The sequence below is a fragment of the Labrus bergylta genome, chromosome 19 (genome assembly GCF_963930695.1).
Source record: "Labrus bergylta chromosome 19, fLabBer1.1, whole genome shotgun sequence".
NCBI lineage: Eukaryota > Metazoa > Chordata > Actinopteri > Labriformes > Labridae > Labrus > Labrus bergylta.
In genome coordinates this window covers 20,860,134-20,878,048 of record NC_089213.1, presented here as the reverse complement: position 1 = coordinate 20,878,048, position 17,915 = coordinate 20,860,134, and the positions used below count along the sequence as shown (strand labels likewise).

The 17,915-nt window shown below is 40.1% G+C and overlaps 1 protein-coding gene across 1 annotated transcript in view; it reads right to left on the bottom strand.

Moving 5' to 3' along the window:
* Positions 1–17,689, bottom strand: part of csmd3b (CUB and Sushi multiple domains 3b) — a 115,771-nt gene extending 98,082 nt beyond the window's left edge. Inside the window, exons 1-4 of the mRNA XM_065948460.1 lie at positions 17,683–17,689; positions 16,116–16,203; positions 15,824–15,948; positions 6,035–6,156 (exon numbers count right to left, since the gene is read on the bottom strand). Of these exons, the coding sequence (XP_065804532.1) occupies positions 6,035–6,156; positions 15,824–15,948; positions 16,116–16,203; positions 17,683–17,689 (342 nt within the window). The remainder of the gene's footprint in view (positions 1–6,034; positions 6,157–15,823; positions 15,949–16,115; positions 16,204–17,682) is intronic.
* Positions 17,690–17,915: the final 226 nt, after the last annotated feature.

The following is a 17,915-nucleotide window of genomic DNA, read 5'->3' as shown; positions in this document are numbered from 1 at the left end:
ACTTGTGCAAAACTTTTAGTCTTGATATAAGCAAAATAGATGCATTTAAAATAAATGGGCTATAGAGACCAAAACTGCTTTTTGAACCAGGTTTTGAACATGTTTATATCTGCTGTAAAAATACAAAGTGGACAATGCATATTTATGCAATTCTTCATTGACTATTTTTCAACACCAATGGTTGCAGCTAGGTCAAAAAATGACAATTCGATTAAGAAAAGATGCCGAATACATTTTAAGACTTTTGGACGTGAAAAAGATCATGGTACTGTACACACATGCTAGATTCTTAAGTCAGCTACCTTAATGCCATGGCATATTTTACCTAAAAACTTCAGATGTTTCAAACTTAGATTAAATAACTTTTCAAGATATATGGATTACTGTCCTGTATTTGTGATCCATCCATCACCCCTGACCTCCACCGATCCCTTTGGCATTATTCTTTCACGTATCTGATCATTGACCAAGCTGCCTTATCTGGAGCCGAGAACTGTTTGGCCGTACACTGTATAAGGACAGAAGAGGGCCTGTGTGCTCTGATGGTGCACACTGGTCCATCCATCTCCTTGTATACGTCCTTTACAGAACCCCCTAATGCCACATCAGCACTGTTCACACAGCATTAAACACAGCTAAAATAAAACTACATTACACTGTGCTCATGTGTGTCTGTGTGGGTCTGTGTGTGAACAGACTGTAGAGAAGTCAACTTAAATGGAAAAGGAACCTCATTACTGACTGTGTGTGCTTTAGTGTTTATGTGTGCATCTGTATCTCTCCAGTTTCTTTTTTTATGCATGCATGTGTAATGCAAAAAACTGAAAACCCTACATATTTCTCCTCTCCTCTTAATAGGTTGGTGTTCATGGAAACATCCATCTTTCTCCCTCTCTCCTCCATCTTTCTTGCTGCTCTCTTCTCCTCTTTATTGCTGTCGCCTTCACTGTCTCTCCCTTTCTAATTGGCTGCTGCAATCCTTCTTTCCATCCATCTATGGCTTCTAGCCAATGAGGCGACAGAATTGGATTTCTGCTTGATAAAGCACTTCCCATGGTTGTCGTGCAGACAATGAGGTGGGGGAGGCTCCTCCCTATCCATACTGTAATAAGATCAAAGGATACCTTGAAGATACAGTTGCGGTAGTAATATCTGAAACACCAGGTGAGCCACAGAGTCATTGATGTAAAGGGGGCACAGACAGAGTCGGGAACAATAGATCGTCTCTGACAGTAAACCCTCCGCCATCCGCTCCACTTGAACATGCATTCTGCTTGACAGTATAAATTTTGCCATAGTGAGAAGAGCTGAGCTTTGGCTGATGAAGACTGATGGCTAGAGCCGGCTGCAACTTAGGGTTTTTCCCCTTACTTCAGTTTCATTGAGCTGAAACCAAAAGAAATCTCTGTTTCAGATACAAACTCTGAAAAGGAACCTATGTGAAAAGCCATGTGTGGCTTTAACTGTTGCTATGCAACTATTGCACAATTAACTACATATCTATCACAGTGCTGATCTGTTTGGCCTGTCATTAGATTCAAAAACATGCCATTTAGTGCCTTACAGCTATAAAAAATGCCAGAGCAATTATGTTTTTTTGCTGTGCTCATTTGATTTCTGAAGATCTACAGGGCATTATTACATTTAATTCCTGTGAAAAAGTACTAAAGAATCTAACCAAAAGCTACAAAGACCCTTCTAACTGAATGCTATTGTAATATTTTCTTGTGTTTGTCAGACTGGTGTTATGCAGCATGGCAGCACTGCAGTGGTCCTCTTGGTGATGCCTTACACTGTGTAGTGTTCACTGAGTGATGCAAAGCCAGTTCATACATAACGCTGTCCCATAACATATCACTCCAAGATATAGCATAAGTCCATCAAATAAGGTCTGTTTTTTTGTTTACATATCTTCATCGTTATTGTCATTTCCTGTTTTATTTCGACATACTTACCCATGTCTCTGTCTTCTTCCAGATCCTGCTCCTCATATTTTCCTGCCTTGTGCAGCGCTGCCCTGATATTACTTTCCTGCTTCTTATTACCCCCTGATTGTCTCTGTATTTAATCCTTATGTGTCTGACTGTATTAGTGACCTACAAATAGTAAACAGAAAGTTGCCTCACCTAATGCTGCATCATAAACAGATTATATTAAGAAAGTGCTTTGATAGGCTGATTTCACACAGAGAAGAGAAGAGAAGAAGAAAAGGGAAAGGAGGAGAAGAAGTCTAGTAATGGCCATACCGTCATGCCTTCCCCAAGGTTAAATGAGAACAGGAGGGAATGAATTGGCTCTAAAGGCCCATTCTGCCAAAACTAAATGAAGCAATAACATCAGAGAGCTATAGAACCCCATTAACACTTAACCTGAGAGAGGAGGTGAGGAGGGGCGGGCAGTCAGAGAGGGAAAGATAGAAACAGATTTACAGAGAAAGAGAAACTAGAAGCTATAGCTATAGAAACCCTTTGTCTCTTTACGTTCAGTGTATAAAAGAAGAAGACAAATGTAGAATATGTCTGGAAAAGCTGAAATAGAGATAGGGATTAAGTAAAACAGTGAAAAACAGATTTTTCCACACCATCCCTCTCTGTCTTCTCCTCTCCCTCTATAGTAATTTGATGGTTTCAGGCAAGCTCTTTAATGAAGAATCAGGGTAATACTGAGGACAGACCCTCTGGGAGTGAAGGAGGAGGAGGGAAGGGCAGTGTGAAAAAGAAAGAAAAAGAAGAATGAGACAGGGGGATGAGGGAAAGGGAGTAGAGGATGAAATAGGTAGAGACGTGCACAAGCATTGAAACGTGATGTTCTGCTGGTGGGAGAGACTCATTTTGGAGATTTTTTTTCTACATCATGACCCTGTTCCCCTCCTCTTCAGCCTCACACTCTGTCTTTTCAGGTTCCAGGTGTGTGTTTGTAGATTTTGTTGGCTTCTCTCCTCAGGAGATCAGCTCAACGTGTCCACTAAGCTGCCCCTCATTCCCTCATCAGCCTCCTAATTGAGGACAGGTTTTTATTGCAGTTCGCCAGATCATCAGCACTCTCGTTCTGCTCTTGCCTGTAACCTGATGTTTACCTGCCAATTCCCTGCTGTTTGTTTTTGCCTCCACCACCTGCACACCATAAGCCTGCTTTTGAACTATTACATTTATCTGTGAATCCACATGCAATGTCTCTGGATCTGCAATTAGCTATTGCCAAATAATCAGGAACTACAACTAAATGAGAATCCTTAGGATACTTGACATCATAAAAACGACGATATGCCCTCAGAAACATCTGTGAGCGAGGCCTCAGCAAAATGTGCCAAAATGTCTGTTAACCAAATCGTGTTTGTTTTGCAACAAACCAATTGATCATAAATGCATCACCTTGTGATGTAAAGCAAGCCATTTATGTGATTTACTTTCCAATTAATTAAAAGGGCACAACAATCTCTGGTCCCCAATTTTTCAATGAATAAATGTATTCTGAAAAGTAAGAAGTTAGCTTCTAGCATAGCTTTTTCTTAGATTATTAATATAATGGTTTCAGTCAAAGCCTAGAAGTATTTCTTTATTTCATGTTTTGAAAATATCCTGCTGTGTTCTCACATTAACCCAATTCCTGTATTTCTCTGTCTTACACTGTGCCGACTGATGAATGTGACTATTTGGCCCTGGGTTAACCTCCAGGAACAGAAGTGGTCTGATATGTAATAAATAGTTTGAACATAGAGGTCCTTGAGATGAGCTAACCCCTGAAGGCTGAGTAAGAACCCTAACCCCTATCTGGTTGACCTCTGTTCCAGGTCATGTCCACCTTAATTGGTCACAATGGAAGCCGGGGACATGAGCAACTTGTTAAGCTCCTTGAATACCCAAAGCATTGAGAACTTATCTCCAAGGACGATGTTCAACAAAAAGCTATTATTTTTATACAGCTGTACACTGTCTAGAAGCAATCAATGCAAGTGGCTCTGTCTCTGTGGGCTTGCATGTGTTTGCACGGTATTCTTGTGCATTTCTGTCTCTAAAAACAAAATGATTGTTACTGTTTTAGAGGGGGAAACATATGTTTCTTGTTACCCTAAAAGGATTTTTTTTGAATGTGATGTTCAGGACTTATCTTTATTCCTCCAGTTTTCTAAACTATTCTGTAAATTGGAAAATAGGGTATCTTAAGATAAGCAGGAGTTAAGCTTTATATATGTCCCATTTCTTCGGTTACATGGTCTATTTAGAGGTAGAGATGAAATAAGGTAAGAGAAAAAATAGGATGGTCTCAGTTGAACCAAGGACATCATGGTTCATGTATTATGTGTCTCTGCCCCTCGGGCAGCTCCAGTATGTTTGCTCTAAATGGATGTCCATCCTCTTCAGGTCAGTGATGTACAAATTTAAGGTTCCCCGAAGGCCTTATGTGTGATTTTTTACAAGTCTTGTATGCTGTGTGATGCACAGTAGTGAATGACGGGTCGGGATGATTTAGTATGTTACATGACAAAATGTATATATGATGTAGTGTGATGAAAGGCAAGCATAAAGTTGTATTCTAAGCTACATTTTATATTCAGTGCGACATGAAATCACATGGAACATAAGAGGAGAGGAAAAGGTGATTACAGTTAGGGCCTCAAAAGAGATGATGTAACCTCATATGATCTCTTAATTTAGGGCAATATCCATAATCATACATAAAACATACACAGTTTTCTTTCATTTCCTATCCTTTTCAGTATCCAACAGAGTGCAGCGAGGCATTTTTACCAGAGCCTTTAACAGTCTCATACACAGTGCAGCCTCTAGCTGAGAATGTATTGCTCTAGGCCATAAACCAGAGGCCTTGGGCAGTGACAGAGAGAGCTGTGTGAGACAGTCAAGGGAGAAAAGGAGAGACAAAGGTTTCTGAGCACGAACAAAGTGTATGTGTTTGTGTGTAATGGAGTTCAAAAGCTCTGTATGTAAAATGTGTTTGTGAGTGTGTGCATATATGTACGTGTGTCCCCATGGTGCTGACGCAGGTGTTGCCATTGACGACAGAGCGGTCACCACAGTGACCCTGAGTAGAATGAGGATGTGTCCCCTGAATACCAATCAGATTTCTCCTGGGACACAAAGCGACCAATGGCAGGCATCCATCTAACCCCCAGCCTATCGCCTGCGCCTCTGCAGGATTAACCAATCACACGGAATTAGACACTGATATGCTACAACTTGCATATATTTTGCTGCACTCGTACATGAATTATTGTCACCTCATTTCAGTTATAAATCTGCTAAACTAACTTTGTAAATGCCTGCAAGAACTGCTTGAATATATCAATTAAAATTGTATTGAATGCATAAAATTGAAATAGAACAAAGCCTGCAAGCAAGTTCAGGTCTTGAGCTGGGACACTCACTGCACTCTCTCTCACTGCAGCTTACTGATAAGTTTACCCAACACACGTTTTACAGTCAGACAGACTTTAAGATGACATGAACTGCAAGCCCCTTGCTTTGCCAATGTTGTTCTTGCTCGTTTAACATTTTATAAGCTCCACTTCTGTCCCATCATTCACTTGTATTTTGTTTTCCCTGTAGACTGGAGTTGGTGTTGTAACCCCCCACATTTTCTCTTTGTCTTACTCAGGTACAATTGCAGGGAGTAATGAGATATCAGCCTAAATGCAAATGCCAACTCTGTAAATTCAGGAAATTTGCATTTACAGAACAGTACATTACAATGAATGCACTTTGTCTGTGTTGGCTGATAGAAGCACCTTTACAATATAATTAACAGTACTAATGCACTCAGAGTGTTCCCTTCAAGCCCCTTAATGAGTACATTTCTGATTAGACCTACTTAAAAATATCAGTTTTACAAATAAAGGTACGATTGTTCAGCCTTTGGTAGATACATTTTCACACTAGAGTTATATTTGAGACAATAAACAAAGTCCATATTCCACTTATTTCCAAGATAATAAGTTACAGTGTGTTTTAAACCAACCCGAATTTAAATGTGAGAGTGTGTTTAGTAGATTGGAAGAGACAAAGAAAAGAGGATTTACCTTATTAGGATTTGAAGCAGTAATTATCCACACACACTGTGCGTTACTCTCATACTGAATCGGGAAGTTAGGAGATGTAAACGTTCCTGACGGCCCTTGAAGATTACTGCCGCATGTCTTCACTGTGAACAGAAAAAAACAAAACATAATGCCGTTGTTATAATCAACAACTGTGGCAATAGTAAGGGTATTAGTAACAGCCATTGTTCTCTGTTGAGTCATTGCACCACAGACACGACACAATATTTACTACAACTTTAACTATTAAGCTGAAACTTTGCCAGAGATTCTTAGAAAAACTCTGAACAGCACAATTTGGCACTTGAGGCCACAGTAGCAATGTAGTTAGAACAATTTAATAAGACACTAATACAATGGGAAGGGAGGAAAAGATTCAAGTGCAGAGACGAAGCGAACGAGGAACAGAAGGTCAGAAAGATGTTATTGATACTGTCAGAGACATCTCCCTGGAAAGTAGCGCTTAATTGGGAGCTATTGGCTGTGAAATACCACAGGAATAGCTAGCATTGACTGATAGAGACACTCACCAGCAATTTACTCCCAAAATCTATTGGAAGTCAACCACTTGCAACTACTAGCAGGGTAATAATTACATTCATTTCAACATCTACACACTGTCTGGGAACAAAAACAGTTTACATTTCATACAACAGGATGAAAAAGGTTTTGTCTACTTGAGAAATAAATCTTTGGTTAGCCGGTGGTGTTAAAGTTACACTCACGTGGTTTGAGTGGAGATTCCCAATACATATCCACAGAGGTGTATTACTGTACGAAGGCCCTTGTGTAGGAAAGTCATACAGCCTCATAAACCCTTACTCATAAGCTACACTCAGTGGGGTGTTGAGAATGACACATGCTAGCTGTTCGATAAAGCAGCCGAGCCTTTATTAGGCCGCGTGCTCCGACTGGATGTGATAGAGAACCCTGCTCGTCTGTCCTTGGGTCGTCCCGTTACAGAGTCGGGAGGTAATTTTCTGGTTGGTTTGAAGCAGTTTTTATTCCTTAATTAGTTTGTTCAGCGGTAGGCCACAGAAACACGACCAGTTAACAGACATGCACGCACATGCACACAAATTAAAATGACAAAAAAAGCACAAAAGTATGAACGCTGATATGGTCATGCAAGAAGCAAAGATGTGCAAATATAGGCACATAGAGGTAATTTATTGTGTTTTAGCAGACTTACAAGTGAAGATGCATTAAAAAAGCATTACATAATTCATACAAACTCACCATGCAAAACACAATTCGTACTGTCAAGCCCTCACATTAACACACCCCTCGATGCTAACGTGACACAGAAAGCCTGCAAGGGGCAAGTACTGTAAAAGAATAAAACCAAAGTATGTCTGGTGTGCATGTAATGGGGTGTGTCTGCAAGGTGCTCGAAGAGAGTGTAAGAACAAGACCCTCAGAGACGACCCTATATGTTTCCTGTCTGTGTCTGCGTCTTCCTTTCTATCTCTCTTTTTCGGGATCACTGATTCAAGTTTTCCCTGAATGAACCTGGTTAATGCCTGTTTCTTTAATTCTTCATGCATCTTCGCTTGACCTTCTCTGGTGTTCAGCTAGCCGCAATTTATAAAAGTGATAGATACAAAGAGATGAAATGAGTGTTTATGTGGGTGTGTCTATGTGTGCGTGTGTTTGGGTTGCACATGAGAAATGATTTATCTACATGTCCTAAAGAGTGTGTGCGTCATTACAATGTGTGTACGCGTGGGCGGTGACAGCTCAATCAGCGTGGCCAGAACGAATGGCCGCCCCATCGCTGTGCCAACAGCAGAATGGGCATGGTGTTGCTATAGCGATAATGCGCAGAGAGTTATCACCAGAATTACCAGAGGAGCAAAGACATCATCATCTCGATCAAACTCCATCCATATCTTTGGGTCGGTCTTTTTGACTTTGCCTGTGCACCTTTGCGCTGTCTTGATCCCTCTTTCATTTGCTCTTCATCCATCTCCTTTCTTCTTCATTTTCCTTTCTGTCCCTTTCTGCTCATATCTACTTCATACCCATCCCCCCTCTACTTTACTGTTAGTGTTGGGAAACAATTGCCTATTTACACCTTGAGTCAGTCCAACATTCTCCTCTCCTCAGCTAGAAAAAAAAGATGGAGAGTTGAATTTGCAGGCCAGGAAAATGAAAACAATGAGCAAAAGATGATGCAAATTGGGTATTACCTTTTGTTGGGTACATCATTAAGGATGACACCTTTAACATTGTATAATTTAAGTGATATATGTGAATTCTAAGTACAATTTTGGATGCAGAGCTTTTTAGAGCACTTTCTTAAAGCTTGTTTGCGCTCTGACAGCCTCTCTGTCTCACTGTGTCTGTCTTTCTCCCTCTCTCAACATTATTTACGCTTACTAACAGTATAGAGGCTTCAAGCCAAAAGGGTTTCATTATCATTGAAGTGATAATGAACTGTAGATCAAAATAAAAATATTTCGATGTCTATCCGGTGCTAAAGGCTATTGTTGGCTCATAGGCAAGATTAACTGAATGATTTTGACTAAGGCTGTCAAATTAATGCATGAATGTTTTAACATTGCATTGATTGCGTTCTATTTTGTCCTTTAAGGAGCATTGTAGCCAAGACAGTACACTTGGTATTTAAAAAAACTCCCTGATATCTCTGTTGAAAGTTCTAAAGAAATATTCACCTTTTGACATCAAACATTTCACTTTTTTGGCTGTCCTCTTTGACTGCTTTCATTTACTTTTCAATCAGTAACAAGTTCTTTTTTTTTTCATTAAGTTCATGTTGTGACCTTCAGTGTACCACAAGCTCCTTCTTGTCTTTCAAAAAAAGCAGGTTTGTATCAAAAAAAAGGAAGTAAAGTGTCCATGGCTTAAGACAGTAGAAAAATACAAAATAAAGCATTCAAATGTGTAAATGTGATCAATAGCAATTATCTAATTAATTTCAGCATTTAATCGCAAAGTAAAAATGGAACCGTTTGGGCCCTATTTTGAACATGAACTGCAGTGAGACTGTGGGAAAGAGTGTTTGTTTGTGTACTGTATATGTGTAAAACAACATAGTCTCTCCTGAGTTTATATATTCAGATCAGCTAGATCCCCCGAGGATTTGTGCTCTCTCACTCTAACATGCACACTCACAGAAACTGTTGGGATGCAGACAAAAATTAAATGATGTTTCAGGCAAGGATCACACTGCCAAAGCCTGTTCTCAAAATGCCCTTGCTAACACTTTTCCAAAGTTTTGTTTTATGGCTTCAGAGCAAGACGCACCCCATGAGCTCTGAGAAGGTTGCAGGGAGAAATGTTTTCTTGGACTGAATTTTAACGCTGTTCAACTTCACAATGTTTTGTCTTGGTTCTCCATTCTAGCATGGCAAAATCTCTTAACTTTTGCCTTCACTTTGATCTCGTCCTTACACTCAAGGTCCATATCTCTGCTGCTTTCTCAGTGGATGGCCTTTTGCGGTGAGTGAGTTGTCCTCCCAGTGGAGGGCTCTGGTTCAATCATCCATACAGCAGTACCTGCTGGAGCACGCCAAGGACGCTTAACCCCTACATGTTCCACATTATCTGCCTGACCCTGCATCCCGAACAAAGAGTGTTAAGAGACTTTCAGGACAGGTAAATAAAATACAAAACAACATCGAATCATAAGAGTGAGTTTCCAACAATGCACAACACAGTTTTAGTTCAAAACTACTGAACCAGCAATGTCCTCTTGGGTACAAATACATACTTGTTCCAAGTGGTGGCCAGACAAAAATGTTTACCACATGCCATGCTTATGCCAAAACTCTGTTTTATGAATAAACTGTAGTATAAAACTAAATAAAAAGCCAGGATTCCATTAATGGTGTGCATTAGTGACATTTTATAGTCCAACACAAAATGCCTAAAAGCCAAGTGCTTAACTTTGTTCTTTTGAATTGTTTTATATTAAATAATTGTGTGATTATAGTACACAAATAATAAACGGAAAATCCCCATAAAAGGACATTTCTTATAAAGTGAACTGACAAGGATGATAGGCAACCAACAAGAGAGTACTAAACTAAAGACTAAAATAAAAACCTTGAATTATTATTTTGACAGAAAGGGCCAGAAGGTTGTCTTTCATTTCAGTAGTGATAATGAGAATACAAATGTAACTTGTCAGGTTTTCAGTTCCGTTTTAACTGCAGGTACCCCTTGTCAAAGTATGACAGCATTTCAGTCAAGCAATTTTGAATATGTATACTGGCAAGTAGGAAAATGTCCAAAAACTTCAGCAGAATGTTATTTAAAACATGTTTAGAGTTTGGGTGTTCAAAATGAGCCCCAGATCAAAGTGTTGGACCAGATTAGAGATCAGAAGCTTCATCAGGATGGTCGAACATGCTGTTTTAAGAGGCTGTCTACAGGAGCAGATAGATTGACCAATGGACACGGAGAATGATTGATGACATCATTAGGCTGGCACACAGCGTTCGCATTGCCCTCACTCTGGTTAGAGCTCTAATGGTTACAAACACACACACACACACACACACACACACACACACACACACACACACACACACACACTTGTCTTTTTTTTCCTGTTTGAAGTCGACATATGTGTGGATTCAGTTGACATGTAGCACTCATCCTTGAGTCAGTGTATTCAGGCAGATCAACTGATCCCCCCTGGATTTCAAACACACACACACACACACACACACACACAACATACAGAGAGTTGGCTCTGTGGCCTTGCCATCTGTCCATTAATCAAGGTGCCACATGGACTCTTTCTCTCACTCTCTCTGTCTCTGTCTCATAAAGTATTATAAAAGTGGACAGAAGGACATTGCAATTTAATGACTGTTGTTGTAGTTTATTTTTATTTAGTTTTTAAATTGTTTAATTGTAGCTAATAAAGTCATAACTACTCTATCCCTCCATCTCTGTGTGATTTTCATCAGTCTTTCGTTTGTGTTTCAACATAAAGGGCACAGTTTGAAGATACATTCTCTTTATTTTCCTCTAATGTTCCAAAAAACACATTTAGCTGTATTAAGGGATTTGACAGAGCTGACCCTTTAATAAGTGAGCTGGCTTGATGCTCTCTGACAGATTGCCCATCACTCGTTATTTATGAGTTTCCACTTTAGCTATTGGCTGGCCTGGATGGAAAGGTCAAATCTGAGCCGTGTTCGGTTAGACACAGCCTCTGTTCCTTTTTAGTCCAACAGGATGAAACAAAGTAGGCTTAATAAGGAGTACATTATGTTTTCTCAATGAACATGTATTAAAACACCATCGTGGCTGGTCTGCTCTCTTACACAACCTTACCTGCGGCGCTTACTCCACAATATCTATTTATTTCCATGTGCCTGGACAGCCAGCAGAGGTGCAAACAGAGATCCAGCAGGCCCGGCTGTCTGGTGTTTTTGTGTCTTAACATAAACTTGTTTATTCCAAGGCTAAAGGAGTGGTGTGGATCAGGTGGGATTTTATTTTTATGCAGATCCTGCAAAATATTTTTTTTGTTGGCCTACACAATTTTGGAATAAATTGCACTGGTATTCCCACCAGCTCAGACCCCCTCTTCAAACACTCTGGGTAACTGAATTACTTTTTTTCTAGTGAAACAGGTACTTAACCTTCTGTATTTTTCCAGACACTGGAAGGCCACATGGGTGCCATGTTTACACAGTGAAAATTGCTTAGAGTATCCTGTTTAGAAAGAAAGTCTACTGACAATACTACTGGATGTCAGTGTAGGTTCTCAGTCATCCAGGTCATGGATCAAGCTTGAATCCGACAATACCACTAGAAACATGTTATGAACTTCTAGAAATATAGAGCAACTTAACAAGTATCTCTAACTCTATATTTCATAAACCCATGTTGGTACTGCATTATTCTACTAAAGTTAGTCTTACTTCTAGAAGCTTAAACTTAGTCTTATTTTAGCCACATTTGAAAGATGAATTAGTCCACAAGCCCTTGCAGTTGGTATAACTCAGCCAGATTCAAACATCCCTACTTTTCGTTTGCATGTGTCTATATGATGGGAATATCCTGGTTGCTGAAAGGCCACAGAGGGTGACAGTCATAGAGGGTAAAGAACAAAGCAAGTCAAAGTAAGAGCCACAGCCCACACCTAAACAATGAAAAAGTTGATTCTTTTCACAGTCTATTAGATCTAAACTAGCCTCTTCCTCTCTTGCCTCTAAGGCATTAATATTTTCAATATTGGATTTTTGTCCCTAAGGAGAAATGGATTTTTGTGAATAGGTTTAAAAATAGAGGAGGAGAGGAGTCTCTGTTCTCAATGCTTTTTTAGCTAAGCCATCAACACTAAACCAACCCAGTTCAAGTATTGAAAGGCTTTATAAAATGTCTACGCATAGTACTGTGTTTACTTCTTTTGTTTTCTCTTCTAAGTGATCCCGGTATGTAGTTCAAATAAAGCCTCAGCATTGTTTCCAAAATAATTTAAGTGAAACACGAATGTTGTCCTTCAAGCAACCTCCCTGTGTTTATCCTGGGATTTATGGGATTTTTGAAGATGGATGTCTTTCTGTTTCACCAATGTAGGGCAGAGATACACCGCATAACAATGCCAGAGTCGCATTGTTTGCTTTTATTCCAAGGATAGTTATCTAAAAAAAAAAAATAGACTTGTGGATACTGTAATGGCATTCATGGTCGTGGGTAGATTTGTCAGAGATCATGTCATGAAGCGAGAAAATTAATATCATAAATAACTTCCTGCTGTTTGCCTTTTAGCACAGGGCAGCATAAATTGAGTTGATGCATCCTGTATTAGGGCACCACGCTGGAGTAACAGTGCCCTCCATTGTGAGATGCTTTAAATAACAAAGATCAGCTAGCACAGAATCACTCGTTACTTAGCAACACCCACAGAGCAGGAGGTGCACTCTGTCACAGCTTTGTCAAAAAACTTCCTCTGTGAGCGGTCGTTCATGCAGGGAATACCAGCCGCTCTGTTTTAAATTCAACAGGGCTTTAAAAATGCACACACCTGCTACTGAGAAGCTACAGTAGCTCGGTGAGAGTGTCTCTTCCTGCCCACATACTTTCCCTTCAAAGAGCCATGCTGACTGTAGACTGCTTACTGACGGCTCTGTTTCGAAGTGATGGAGGTCATTCTTTTTAACCGTTCCCTGCCTCAGGGGACGCCATCACTGACTTTTAATGTCATTGCCAGTCTCCCTATGGGGAAGCTTAGCCCATCATCACATGCAGGTAAATGCAAGACTTGATTGGCTTAATGTTAGTAGCTTTATTAAACTGCTCATTACAGCTATTTAGTGATGATGAATCCCTCATAGCCATTAGCAATCTAAGAGAGCCAATCAGAGGGTATCAGCACTATAATATCTCTGATAATTGAGTTGGATAATAAGGTTGATTGGCAGGGACCAATCAGAGCCCCTGAGAAGCAGTCATAACCAAACAGTCCTGGCCCAGGTTATTTCCTGTCTGCTTTGAGGATATATGCCATGCTGAGAAAAAAAAAAGCTTAATGAAGGTCAGTGCCCTTGTGTGTCTCGTTCACAAGAGAAGCAAGCCAAGGCTTGTGTCTAGACTGTGTCCTTTATCCACAGGGTAAGAGTGCAGGACCACATGCTGCCAAGCATCTGTCCTGCCCAGGTGCCCCCAGCCACATATTGTTTCCCTATGGATTTCCAGGGTATTTCTATATGGCTGACATTGCACTGTGTCTAGAGATGCCGCTTCAACATTTTTTTTCCATTCAGATTTCAATGTCTGGAATAGAGCATTGGCCATAGCAAAGACCCCCCAGATACAAGAGTGACAAAAAAATACAGATAATATTGATAGAAAATCTAAGAGGGCTGACATTAGACTTTCTTCTCCTGCGGTATCAAACAGTCATTTCTTGTTAATATTCACAAGATAATTTACAGGACACCTGTTGTGGGACACTACATTATTGCAAGGAAGAAAGAAAGAAAGAAAAAGATAAGTGAACATGGTTAAATCATTATCTAAGGCTGGTTAAATTCCTCCTGGGGTGAAATTCAAATGCAGAAGTTTAACACTTCTATCTGTGAGTTATGTTCAAGAAACTTTAAATCTGTTTTCAAGACTTGTTACTTTTCTTGGATTTTTTTAAAGTGGTGTTCATATGCTAATGCCTCATGATGGATAGAGTGAGTTTTACTTTCAGAGGCTATAATTTAAGCAGAGTAGGTGTGACATTTTTCAGCTTTCCCCTTTCCTATCCTTCTTCTCTTCCCCTGCTTGCACTTACTCTTACTTCCGGTTCTATATCTCCAGGAATAATTAGTTGGATGGTAAAATACCTCTCTTGCCTCTTCCCCGCCACACACGCTCTCTCTCTCACACACAGACCCACACCCGGTGAGTATTGGTTTTTATGTTAAAGTATGTGTCTCTGGCCAAAGTCTGAAGCCTAGTGAAGGGAGACATGACAAACGACTTTGGCATTCAACACGACAGACGGCCTCTCTCTCGCTCACTCTCTCTCTTTCTCTCTCTGTGTGTGCATATGTATGTGTGTGTTGCAGGTCTGAGACTGAAAACGGTGCCAGCTGTGAAACCAGAACAAGTGAGGGGAGGCTGAAGAATGAATGTCTGAAGCGTGTTAATTATCAGAGCACTTAGAGAAATGATGAAAAGTGCACAACTGTCCCCATGTAAATACAGCCATAAAATATGGATGTAGTTTTCACTGAGCAGTACGTAGGAGCAGCTTTTTAATCATGTTAAAATTACATTGTTATTTGCGTTGGTATATTAAATAATGATGAAGGGACTGAAGGGGCTTCCCACAGTTGTATATGTATGGAGAATTTATTGTGTGGGTAAAAGAAGGTGTTTTAAGGTCCTGAAAGAAACACTATCAAACCTCTTCCCTCTTGATAGCATAAAACTGCAACATGTTAGTGAGCTGCTTCACTGCAAACATTGGACTGCTGAAGTGCTTTGTTTCATGATTTCACAGCCAGTCGCTCTGGGCTGAATTTTTTTTATTTTCAACATTAAACTCAGACCTGATCAACACAAACTCACACTGTGGAGAGGCCAAGGCAGCATGCTTGCAACATTTTTTATGGGACTGGATATGGGGAGTTGTGCTTAATGGCTTCTTATCTTTACAACTGTGATTACAAACTCTAGCCTCTGAAATCATCCTGATAGGGTTGTTCACACATTCACCTCATAACGGGAGACAACCCCTGTCGGACGTCTCCTGAGGGAGAACGTGACGTAAAAAGAACAACGCTGAAGTGTAGGACGGACCAACAGAGTCTGCTTTATAACACTTTAATGAGAATATTTGCCTGTTTTAACAATGCTACTTTTAGTTCGACTGAATCACAATATCAACAGAAGTGCGGGGAAACACATACTGTCGAACAGAAAACGTCATGCAGCAGTTTAATTAATCGCACTTAGATTGCAACAGTTGGGTGCATACAGTCCATTAACATACATCGATCGCAGGAATCGTCACCACCCCACTCACACTCAATGTGAATTCCCCTGATTATATCCTGCTGTGTTCTCACCTCAGGTCACTCGGATTTAATGTGGAAAAATGACTAGAGGGCTGTCAGGAGAAAAATCCAGCTGTTTGCATTCACTTATGCAGCCTACCTCGAAAGATTGTGATTTTTTTTCTTGAAAGCACCATCTGTAAAAATCTGTACCTCTGTCAAAATCAGTCTGTTACGGTGGAGACAGTCATTTGTGTGCTTTCACAGATGCATGCTGGGATCATTTTCTCACCTTTGCACACCGGCCTGTGGTCGCTCCAGGCAGCAAAGACTTCCGCCACTCTCTGGCAGCTGATGGTTTTGCTTCCCTGAAGAACATAGTCTTCTCCACAAGTGAATTGCACCACACTGCCAAGGCTACACACACAAACACACAGAAATATACTTACACTCAGAGGTAGGACAAGAAGTGAGCTATACAGGCAAAGGAGAATAAAAGGTTTATATTTGTGTGTGCATCTATGTCTGAATATAAACATGTGATTTAAGTGCTTGAGTGCATGTTTGTGAATAGAAAACTGCACCTGAAATCATTGCCGTGGCGTTTTCCATTCTCTGGCTCTCCCGGGTCAGGGCAAGAGTTTGACGCCTGTCTCACACCACCTTCATTTACTACACAGAAAGAGATGAAAAGGTGTGGGCAGACACGTTAGAAAAAAAGCACAAACATGGCTTACTGTAGAGTAAAGCAAAACTCCAGAGCTCCAGAAGGTAGGATCTCTCAGCAAGACATCTAAAATGATGTTTCATGTCTTTACAATAACTAATTGCTACAATCAAAATAATGATAATGAATTAACTGAGACTCATTTTTATGTGACTGTTGTACAAAAAATGGCCCAAAATCCACATCTCAGCAGCTTCCAAATACCCTGGCATGAATCTAAAACCTGTCTCAGTCATTCATTCTATTGATAGCATTAAGCACAAGACTTCTAAAGGTAATTTCCAGCTCTCCACTTTTTAGATTCAATTTTGGAAGCCTGCCTGCTCCGTCACTCATTCACACGAGGCATCGGGAAACAGGTGGAAGGTGGAAACAGGTAACAGACAGGGAAATAAAGAGAAGGAGGGGTTAGACGTCAGGTAGGCAGTGAGGACATGGTGCGACAGATACAATCTTAATTATCACAGACACACTAGAGCTAATCTTGTAACACTCAGTAACACCACAGGGGCACGAGACAGAACTGTGACACCACAAGAAATATGCATCGCATAATGCCTTTCCATTCTGTCTCTTTCTGTTTCTGTCCACCTTATTTATTGAACTATTTATTATGTTTCATTCACACCACTGAATGTAAAATTAGGCCAATCTGAGGTTTTGTATTTGTTCACTGTTGTTTGTCCTTTACTAATGTGTGATGTGAGTGGAATATCACCAGAGGGAGAACATGTCTTGATGTGTTTATTTGCTGCAGCTATAGAAAAGAACTAAATGCCCCGTGGTGTATTTTTTAAAAATTCAGATGCATGAACTGATGTTGGGATGAGAGAAGACAACTCATCATGAACGTTGGTGCAGAATAAAATTAAGCTTATTTCCAAAGACGCACAATGTGAGGGCAGTCTGTTGATCCCTTTGTATAATTTAACCATGTGTCATCCTGGAACAACATATTTCTCTACATGGACAGAGGCTACAATATTCTTAATGTTGATTATTATTGAGTTTCATGTTTTTAACAAGCTAATCTGATCTTTAACCGGCCATCATGCTGCTGTAATATGATGGCTTCATGTTAACACTGATCTTTGGCTCAGATTGTAGCTCACAAAAAGAGTTCAATTACAGACAGCAAATGAAAGAAATAAAGACAGAGAATGTAGCTTAACTGCTAAATTCACAGTTAATCGAAAACTAAATGTCTAAATCACTGAGCATCACATTATTAAAGGATCAATACAATATTTTATACTTTACAAAAGTAGTCGGGGGGGGTTTAAGTGTTCAGAATGTTTTTCTAAAGTGTTGTTCTGGCAGACGTCACCAAACAAAAAGTGTTGAAAGTGATAATAGTTCAATTTGAATTCTCTTTAACAACTATGCAGACACTAGAGAACTCCGGCAAAGGCAAGTGATGTTACTGCCCATTTCTAATTTCTCACAATCACCCAGGCTGTTCAGGCTATCGGACTAACATGCATGTACATGTTCAGTCCCTATCAACAAACCCAGCAGGTGGTTGGTTGGTGTGTGTGTGTGTGTGTGTGTGTGTGTGTGTGTGTGTGTGTGTGTTTCAGTAGATAGTTTGTTGCTTTGTTGGAGCGGCTAATTTGACCATCTGGACTATTAACACCATAACAGAGGGACTGGTAAC